The sequence below is a fragment of the Sander lucioperca genome, chromosome 3 (genome assembly GCF_008315115.2).
Source record: "Sander lucioperca isolate FBNREF2018 chromosome 3, SLUC_FBN_1.2, whole genome shotgun sequence".
Taxonomy (NCBI): domain Eukaryota; kingdom Metazoa; phylum Chordata; class Actinopteri; order Perciformes; family Percidae; genus Sander; species Sander lucioperca.
In genome coordinates this window covers 39,578,785-39,589,252 of record NC_050175.1, presented here as the reverse complement: position 1 = coordinate 39,589,252, position 10,468 = coordinate 39,578,785, and the positions used below count along the sequence as shown (strand labels likewise).

The 10,468-nt window shown below is 39.3% G+C and overlaps 1 protein-coding gene across 4 annotated transcripts; it reads right to left on the bottom strand.

Annotated features, from left to right (window-relative positions):
• Positions 1 to 4,950: 4,950 nt before the first annotated feature.
• slc35c1 (solute carrier family 35 member C1) lies at positions 4,951 to 9,602 on the bottom strand. Of its 4 annotated transcripts, none has more exons than XM_031290113.1 (3): positions 9,509 to 9,602; positions 8,181 to 8,692; positions 4,951 to 5,972 (listed from the first exon to the last, which is right to left on the bottom strand). In XM_031290113.1, exons 2-3 carry the CDS (start codon positions 8,659 to 8,661, stop codon positions 5,389 to 5,391), a joined length of 1,065 nt encoding a protein of 354 aa, XP_031145973.1. In that variant the 5' UTR covers positions 8,662 to 8,692; positions 9,509 to 9,602; the 3' UTR covers positions 4,951 to 5,388. The 4 variants fall into 4 exon arrangements, with proteins under 4 accessions (XP_031145973.1, XP_031145974.1, XP_031145975.1 ...); XM_031290114.1 differs by lacking the exon at positions 9,509 to 9,602 and adding an exon at positions 9,280 to 9,320; XM_031290115.2 differs by lacking the exon at positions 9,509 to 9,602 and adding an exon at positions 9,300 to 9,317.
• Positions 9,603 to 10,468: the final 866 nt, after the last annotated feature.

Genomic DNA, 10,468 nt, shown 5'->3' with positions numbered 1-10,468 from the left:
ATTTGTCAAATAAATTGAATCTCTAATTAGTGCCAAAGGTGCTCGAAGAATTAAGTACAGACTTACAGTAGATGTTTTCTTTCATGTTGACATGTCCCATAGTATCCACAAGTCAACATAAATAATTTCCTCCCTGTACATACAGTATGTGGCTGACAAACTAAAATCTAATTTTGAATCATATTAAAGAGTACATGGTCAAGCAAAACAAAATTGTGGATACCCAACTTTGGCCCTTGATATTTTGTTGCATAACGAACATGTTTCAGGTCAAAAACCTCTAGTCTATATCCACAACGTTCCACTTCTGGGATTGCTCCGGTGCTGCAGGAAATTCTGCCGGATGCATGTCTTCTCGCCGATGTTTCCTTCCGCCTGCTTTGTGTTGGATTTTTAAACTCCAGTTGATTTATGAGGACTATCGTTAACTGCTCCTCAGAGCTCTGCATGGTAAATTGAGACAACTCGCTAGACTATCTGTCCAATCTGAGTTTTTTCTCGCACGACTAAAACAACTTTTGAAAGTACACGTTCCACCAAAACAAGTTCCTTCCCGAGGCTATTTTGCAGTGGCTCCATGCGGAGCTTAGCGCCGCCCATGACGACTGTGATTGGTTTAAAGAAATGCCAGAGCATGTTTTTCTCCCATCCCACAATGCTGTGTGGACTAGCCAGACCCTCCTCCGCAGTGCTGTGGAGGTAGGTCTGGCAATGCGAGACTAATAATCCTCCAACAACTCCTAATCTAAAGAACTGATGGACATAATTTAGCAGCTAAAGAGACAAGACATTTTTCTCAGGAGTTGGTGGAGACTAAAGCAGAGCTAGAAAGAGAGTGAGTATTGTACTTAGAGTCGTCTTGTGGCCAGAAACACAACTCTAAATAAATGCTAATGTTGCTCCATATAAGCAACTGTTTGCTGACGCGTTTGCCATATCAACTTTATAAGGTGATATTGTATCAGGGTAGTGTTTGCTTGTTCTGCTGCCCTGAAGTGGCCAAAAAATAATCAGTGGATGCAGGCTTAAGATGCCATTAGAAACATAAAGGGCCCTATTTTAACGATCTAAGCGCACCGCATGTAGCGCATGTTCGTTTCCACTTTTGCTAATTTGATGGCAGAAAAAAGGGTCCGTGCGCCGGGCGCATGGTTCAAAAGGTGTACTTAGTGTCTTCAATAATTCATAGGTGTGTTTTGGGCGTAACATGCAATAAACCAATCAGAGTGTCATCTCCCATTCCATTTAAAAGCCAGGCACGTTTGGACCTTGGAGCATTGCTATTATGATGGCAGATTTGCACCTTATTATTTTTATTTGTAATATTTTGCATGTTTGTGTGCTGCTGGCTCACCTTGTTTGTTTAACAAGCATAGTGTGTGCGCACTCTGCATAAGCCTAGGCACATTTTACTAATGCGGTGTTAAAACAACAATGAAATGCTGTGCTATTGACTTTAGACCAGGTTTTTGTTGGTCAATGGGGCAATCACTTCCTGCTGCCTCAAGATAGCAATACGTCAAGAATTTACCTGGACATACCTCCCTGTAAGACCAGCACGCCCATGGGCGCAAAGATGGGCGGACGTGCATTTGCTATTTAAACGACGTGGGAGCTGGACGGTCTTAAAATAGCAAAGACACTTGCGTCTGGCTTTGCGCCGCGCTGGGTGCCAGATAGGGTCCAAAGTATGCCACTATAATTGCATTTGCATCGAGAATGTGTTTCTACACACAGCAAGAAGATACTGCAGTCATTATTTTTAACTAAAAATATCCCAGTAGTAATAAACTCTTGCATCAACAACCACATTTCAACCATCACTTTGAGCTGACAGATACAGTATAAAGAAACATAAGTGACTACTAACTATACTTGCAGCCTTTGAACTGTCAATCACTACTGAAGATTTTGCCTCGTCCTGTCACGTTGAACCTGACCAGACCAGACATGAGAGAGAAAGATGCCGGGCGGAGGATTATGTGTTCCATATTATCACAAGTTATAAAACTTTCATTGGTGTCACAAGGCCACATTCACTGTTGAAATGAGTTCTTGACATCAGAGACCAGTGTTTTTTGGTACATGTAATTGCCCATGGTGCTCTGTCAGCTATTTTTAGCAACCCCTGTTGCTCAGAGAAATATTCCAGTTGGAGCCCAGAGACTTTCATCCAACCCGGCTCCAACATCCACTAACCCTCCTTACCTCCATTAAATAACTAAAGAATACGTTTTGTAATAAAACAATTTTTAATCATAAGAATATATGATTCCATTTTAACGTTTGTCATTTTTTATCATACTGCTTTTATACAGTAATTATCTATTTATGTTTATTTTGATAGTGTCCGAGTAAAAGGAACACACATACAGTATATCGTACAAACTCTTTGGATTTTATTCTCGAACAATTAAAAGGTAAAATTATGTTTCTTGTTTTCTTTATTATCCCATTGACTTGCTGGAGGATGTTGCTGCGTGATTCAAACACTAGTATTAGTAGTTTGCTGGTAGATAGCACAAGTTACAGCCATCCCCAACAATGTACTAGTTTTGTTCCTTGTGCTACTGGTGACCTAAAAATGGGATGATTTACATAGAGTAACTTAGAAGTATGTCTATTTATTTTGTTAATACATTATGTATTTATTTCAGCAGGTCTAAGGCTATTGACCTTGCTTAATGCTCTGAATAATGGAGGTCATAAACACATTAACAATGCTCTCATTTAGGAGTCATTACTTTATTCTTCCGCCTTCATATCAAACATCAACTTCAGGTGTGAAAATATTCACATACGCTCACTTATTAGAGACATTGTATGGTCAACTGTTCCATGCGCCAAGCATTGGTCGCCTGAATAACTGTGTGTGTGGAGATGCTTCGTGATTTTGCGCTTGAAGCAGACTACTTAACACAGTATTGCCCTATCAAGACCACATACGACTGCATTGTGTGTCAATAGGCTCGTTCGAAATGAGCCAGGTCTGTGCAGAATCGATCACCGGCGATCGCCGCCCAATGCATGCCGGTTAGATTTGTGTCCGACTTGATCCTGACTTGCTCGGACGTCATGCACACGTGGGCAACGATAACCTCACGAGATCAAGGCGGCCGCAGTTCTGAGACGCAGGCAGCGCAGTTGCTTTTCACCGACTGCTTATTGATTTTGAATTGGAGGGATTTTAACTGCTATTTGTCTGATTTAAAGGCTTATTCTGTACAGAACACATGTTGTGTGGCTGATAGTTATGTTTAGAAGTCAGAGAGACCAAATCCGTTCAGATTACAGATCATCCACAGTGTGTTGTTTATTAACATCAGCAACAGATCACATGTAGAGCATTTTGACAGCTACTCTGTCATAATTAAAACAACTGGAGACTGTGTACAAGCTGATATATGGGTCTGATAACATTTTATTAAATTGGAATCGGACCACAGTGTTTCTGTGACTTCCTGTTCAGCCTGAAGGCTGCTGGAATTGGCTGGAAACTGTCTGACCTGACTGCGGATTTTTGTCACTGCCCCCCTGCTGCTGCCGCCTGCTCTCGTATTCAGTGTCGCCTATCGCCTATTGTCTATTTTCAACTCCCAGCATGCCAAAAATAACAACCACCAGCTTCATTAACTTCTCACAAACCCTCACACATAAGTATAAGACAGATAATGGTGTCAACACTCAGACTTTGCTACATTTGTTCTGGTTCTGAGTTATCATGAGATTACATTTGAAGATATAATACAGTCTCTAAATTTTAAACTGCATTTAGAGAATGTAGATTGACACAAAATATGTGCAGTATATAAGCCATCCATATTGTATTTGACAGGAATGCCAACCTATCACACTTATAAATACAAATAACCCCCTATGTCATTGTTTAACAGTGAAACCATAATGTTCCCTTTTAATAAGAAAGCTTGGAAACGGTTCAATTGTACACCACCTTTAATGTTTTCTGTTATATAAGCACCCTGGCTGTGTTTTTGTTCAATTAAAATCTTACAGCAATCCAAGGACATATAGAAAAGCTAGTTTTGAAGAAACACAATGGCATTTTCAGGCTGGTAAAGAGGTACCTGGTATGAACTGCCAAATGTTAAGAGTGAATGACGAGAGCAAACAAAGGCTTCTCACTTGTGGTGCGATTTTACATTGCTGACATGTAAATATACTGACACATGTAAATGTACGAACAACACGTGAGACATGAGAGACCTATTAGTAGATATTCCATAGGGCTCTTCTTTAGTTTGTTTCACTTTTGTTTTGAAATGCAAAAATATTTTCATAGACCTTATGCCATCGCCTGGGTTTACAATTTAAAATGTGACCAGCTCAGAAACATATTGCGCTGTAGCAAACGATGTACAAGTGTATGACTGTAAAAATGCTTAAGGAGTTCTTTCTTTGGAGATAAAAAGGCCTATCGTATGTCAGTCCCACTGACACGAGGTTTCTGATTACCTACAGTAGGTTAGGTTACCTAAGTTACCTAACTATAGGATATTACAGATCCTTCTGTCTTGGCTTTGTTCATATTTGAGAAAGCAGACATGTTCTCAGCCAGGGACTACCTTAAAAACCTTAACACGATAGTGACATACACTTGTATGTTTCACCCCCCCGCTAATGCACTTTTCATATTGATATAATTAAATACATAACTAAAACATACTGTGTAAAAAAAAAAAGTTTCTATTTCGCTGTGACACCAATACCCTCAATCGGAGTAAATATACCCTCCATATCAGGGGTTTTTCCTGGCTCAGAATGGACCTTTGGGGGGGACACATATCAAGCTGTGGTCCGAGGGTCCTCCCCAGCAAATATTGAGCGCCATACACTTCATTTACTGGATTCTGATACATTTTTATGCACCAATTTATGGTGGAACTGTCTTTATTTATCTAAAGGAAAACACAAAACTCAGGAGGGTGGTGACAATTCAAAATATAATGAAATACAATGGAATATAATATAGTAAGGGTTATTTTTCATTAGGGACCTGGGCCCAAAAATGTCTCTATGCTGGAAAAACCCTGCCTATGAATAAAAACATGATTTTGTTTTCTTCACTTGTAGACTGGACCATAAGATACACATTATTATATTACTTAGTCATTTGATTTTAAAATAATTGTTAAACTGCCCCAAATGCATGTGAAAAGCTTTAAATAAAATATATATATATAAATTTCTTCAGGCTTCAAGTCCAACTGTATAAAACCCAAAGATTATTAAACCCAACCAAAATCACTGACTCCATGTGTGCATAGTCACCTCAAACATGAATCAGTCATGTTCTAAAGGTTACATTATTTCATACTCTCACCACACGTGTATAAAAAAAATGAAAGTTTCTCAACCTAGTTACAATTGTTACACTCCCAAGTTGCCTTTTTCCTCTGGCAGCAGTTTCTCCTTGGCTGAGTCCAGAGGGTCTCTGTGAGGTGAAGGCTTCTTCATTTCTAGACTTTTGACCCAAGTGTAGGCTGACGAGCCACAAAGAACCAACAGGTTACTGGTCCACCACAACAGGCTTTTACTGTAAGAGTTGTACACAACCGCAATAACAGTCTGTGCACAGGCCTTTGCTGTCCCTGAGACATTGTGTGTGAGTGGACTGGTATACTTGATCTGGAGGCCTGTGACGTAGCCAATGGCGAAACCAAACACTCCTCCGAGTGTCATCATGCCCCAAAACCTGAGGTCAGTCAGGAGGCTGAAGCGGGCGAGCTGGCCCAACTCTCCAAACACGAGAATGAGCGGGAGGAAGAGGACGCAGGCATTAATGTTGTTGTAGTAGGACAGTTTCCAGATGTTTCCATCCACCGCTGGCATCACCTTCTTGGTGTAGATGGCGTTTAGAGAGACACAAGCGCTGGCCACCACCCCAAAGAAGACACCTGACCAGGAGAGGGACCCTGCCACGCCTTCCTGGTCCACACCAAGCCAGAATCCACCTGAGAAGCATGGACACATTGCAGGACTGTGATATTACAGTACACAACAAAGGATTTCTGACAATAGAGCAGCCAAGCTGCTGTCAGCTGAATTTCAGCACTGACATGATTCAGTATCTTTCTACTGGTATTTTCAAAGTCATGCAAATAAATATCTGTTATATTTCTCTAAATTTATTTCAGATTTTAAGCCAAGAATTGAAATATTGTTTGAAACTAGGGCTCCAGAAATCCAGAGATCTTAATATTGGATCGGTGCACCCCTATTGCAAATGAAGTAAAACAGAGGAAATCGGCAAGTTGTTACAGTGTAAATTAGTGAAATTAAAACCGACAAATGTTTGGTTGATAAATTACTAAACATTGTTGTTCGCAGACAGATCTGTTCAGCACTAAATTATATCATATATATATATATATATATATATATATATATATATATATATATATATATATATATATATATATATATATATGTCATATCTCAACATACATATATAAACTTTCTAAACTACGTGAAAGTCAAATTATGTTAGAGATGGGATGTGGCAACATAATTAATACATCAGGTACTCTTTATTGTATTCACAAAAATAAAATTATGTATTCACAAAAAATAGTTTAATTAATTATGACTTCATAACAAAGGACATTTTGGGAAATTATACAAGTGGTAATGGGTTTTGGCTTATTTATTTCCTGGTATGCAGGTATATTAGGTTTTGAATGAGTTGATCACTGAAATGTAAACAATATACCTTATATTGCCAGAAATAAGTGAACTCTGTCCACACAATCCTGTGTTCTTTTGTTTTGGGTCTGCATTTCATTGTTCCCCTTGGCTCCAATTAATTTTGGCTCCAATAAATATTGTTTACATTTCAGTGGTATATTTTGTTTGTCATGGTCCTTGATGTGATTTGATGCCCAGATCAAATTTCCTTCGGGATAATAAAGTTGAAAGTTGAAGTTGAAAGTTAATTAAGGGAGAGTTTGATGCTACAGCATACAATGATAGTTAAGACAAGAGCACACTTCGGGCCCTATTTTAACAATCTAAGCGCACGGCGTGAAGCCCGTGGCACAGGCATGTTTAGGGCGTGTCCAAATCCACTTTTGCTAGTTTGACGACGGAAAAAAGGGTCCGTGCGCCGGGCGCATGGTTCAAAAGAGTTAAGTGCTTAGTGTCTTCATTCATTCATAGGTGTGTTTTGGGCGTAACATGCAATAAACCAATCGGAGTGGCATATCCTATTCCCTTTAAAAGCTGGCCACGTTTGGACCTTGGTGCATTGTTATTATGATGGTGGATTTGCACCATAATATTTTTATTTGTAATCTTTTGCATGTTTGTGCTGCGCTGCGCCGGGTGCAAGATAGGGCCCTTCAACTTTGTTGCAAAGGTTTGGGGAAGGCCCTTTCCTATTTACAACATGAAAATGACACAAAGCCAGATTCATTACAAAAAACTGTTTTCTGAGTTTGGTGTAGAAGAACTTGACTATCCTGCACACACCATCTCAACACATTTAGGATGAACAGGAATGGTCACTGCTAGCCAGGCCTTATCGCCCCAACATTAGTGTTCCACCACACTAATGCTGTTGTGGCTGAATGGGAGCCATGTTCCAAAGGAGAGGAAGCTTTTATAGCACTATATTAATGTCCATGGTTTTGAAATAAGGTGTTCATGGATCACATGGGTGTAATGTCATAAGGCCCAAACAGAGAGGCTAAAGAGGAGCTACTTCCCTCAGGCCATCCAAATCCTTAATGAGGGACACTGCCAGGGCTCCTGATAGACTACACATCTAATGTTGTTGTTTATTGCCTTCACTCTTCCCCAGCATCCATTTCATATTTGCACAATATTTAACATTATTAATGTATTACATATTATATTATCTTTTTATGTATACATTGTATTTTTGGTATTTATTATGTCAAGCACACACGGTACTGGAGGGGGCAACAAAGCATTTCACTGCAAAATGTAGAGATAGGTTGAAACTTGCTCTTTTGGCATGCTTATATTAGTTGAGAATTGAATTGATGTGATATGAGTGGAGGATTTATTTTTACCTATAGACCTATTTCAGCAAATGTAAGAATACTTTGAAATGCAAGTCTGACAAATAATTTACAATTTGTATAAGAGAAAATGCTGCTTTACAATTCACATCCAGACAGAAAGAAAAGTTAACATACCTAGAATGATCCCACAGCACAGTATGGCTTGGTATGATGTGGTTTGTTTTAGGATAACGTACGATAACAGCACATTAAACACTGTGCTGAGTGAACGACCGACCGTGTAGAAAGCCACTCCGACATGTTTCAGGCACAGGTTGTTGAAGGTGATCATGGCAATGAACACAATGGACAGCGGCAGGACCTCTCGTGACGTCTTCAAGTCGAGTTTGACCGAGGGGAAGTCGATGAGTCCCGGGCACAATTTGGACAGCAGCTGCATGAGCCAGCACAGTCCAACAGTCACCAAACACTGATAGAAAGTAACAAATAACGGGGCGTCCAGGTCTCGGTTGTCCAGCAGATAATTATTAAGGAACACCATAGTTATTGAAATGAACCAGTACAGTGCAACCACAGCTCCTATTCTGACAGCACGGAATATGAAAGTCTTTTCATGTCCGTCCTGGTCCATTGTTTCCGAACCGGCTAGAGCCATCCTCAATATACTGGACCGCTTCAGTTGTGTCCTGTTCATGATTACAGAGAAAGAAGAACAGCCTGTGTAAAAAACGCGCAGCATTTACACGAGCTAATATGTAGCTACAGACCAGCAATGATGCTACCTATACGATACAAACATGACGACTGTGTTCCGCTTACGGCAATAACAATACGACTTCCGATCTGTTCTTTCAGAATAAAATCTAATCTCCACAAATCTAAGTCTAAATCAATGTCATTCCACAGCTAAATGCAACATTGCAATATATTAAACTAGGGTATATATAAAGCGAGGCCAAGCGTACACTTATTGCACCAAATTTAAGTAAAAACGCATGCTACTCTGCCCTTCCACTCTATGGCACATACGAGTGTACGTGTACTCACTGGGGCAGTTCAGCAGTAGGCCTAGCAAGGCGAATTATGTTGACAGGGTCGTGGTCAAAATGAATAGATCCATTTTTTGCCCATTAATTTGTCTAATCTTTACTCTGACTGTAACAGTTAAAACACCACACATATTTCAATATAATTTCATCGGTATACTCCACAACAATGATAAACCATTTCTTTCACTAAATGGTTGTTGAACTCAAATAAAAATAAATAAAACGTTTTTAATTGCCTCCTCACTTTTATCTTGAAGGTAGACACCCAAGCTAGCATTATTCAGACTAGTTCTCAGATCTAGCCTACATGTTTCAGCCTGCAGATTGTGAGCTATAATTTAACTGTTGCATTTCCCCCTTTTTTTATCTAGTAACTAATCTATTTGTCGTTTTGCCAAAAAATATTAATTATTTTCTCGATGGGTATGATGTATGGTTAAAAAGGTGTCATACCTTATGTTGTCGGAGGTTGCTCTATATTTGAGTCCAGCATGGAGAATGTCTACAAGGAAATGTCTTGTCTTTTTACCTCTGTTTGTCCCCTCCCATTAGGGAACAGCACAGGCTTGTTTGACATGCATTTCCTGGTATGCACAATTTGCCCTGTCAGAGAACAGGTGCATGGGACAAACCATGGGAGAATATTATATTATATATCAATAATACAATACAGTACAATACATTAAAGGGTTTGGCCCATTTATCTTTTATGCTAACATTTCAGAAATTCTGTCAGGAGGAGGGTACCTGAAGGTCTCAGAGTGCACTCTAGCTTAATAAAGACAGGAACATGCAGTGGAGGTCTATTTGCATTTGTTTGGATCAGTTATTTTAGATAAGACTATTTATTTGCTCATACAGGCGTATTCTACAGTTCAGTATGTGCATAGTCTTGCATTGGCAGACCTTACTCCACATCGCTGTGGGTTGTATGAATTTCTTTAAACCAATTCACAATCAATCATCATTCAAGCCAGTTCTAGTTTAACCACATTATCACATCACACTCTGAATTTAATCAGACTTTAATCAAAGGAGTGTGCAGTAGAAGTGATATATTAGAAAACTAGAGAGCAACACAAAGGACAACCACAAGAGTGGTAAATAGTATATCATTAAGTTGTTTGTCACAAAGCATCTGACATTTGTGTTTTAGCATTGGCACACCATAATTTGTTCAAGCAAATACTCCCTGCACCTCACCCAAAGAACAAATCACTCCCTGACAGAAGTAGGGTAACCAGTAATATGACATTTCATAAGAACAAAACAGCAAGATACAAACATTACATTTCTACAGGAAATGAGTGCACCAAAACCTGAGTGCACTAACAGATCTGAGTTGATTCAAATAAAGTGCATATAGCAGAGTCAAAAATCTAAAGTTTTTGAAAAAAGGTTTGGAACAAATCT

Bases quoted from the DNA above. Each gene is read 5' to 3' on its own strand.
- slc35c1 (XM_031290112.2), bottom strand. From the start codon at position 8,745: ATGCTGCGCGTTTTTTACACAGGCTGTTCTTCTTTCTCTGTAATCATG. The intron at 5,973-8,180 runs GTATGTTAACTT...CATGCTTCTCAG, and splicing joins GTGCTGTGGGATCATTCTAG to GTGGATTCTGGCTTGGTGTG.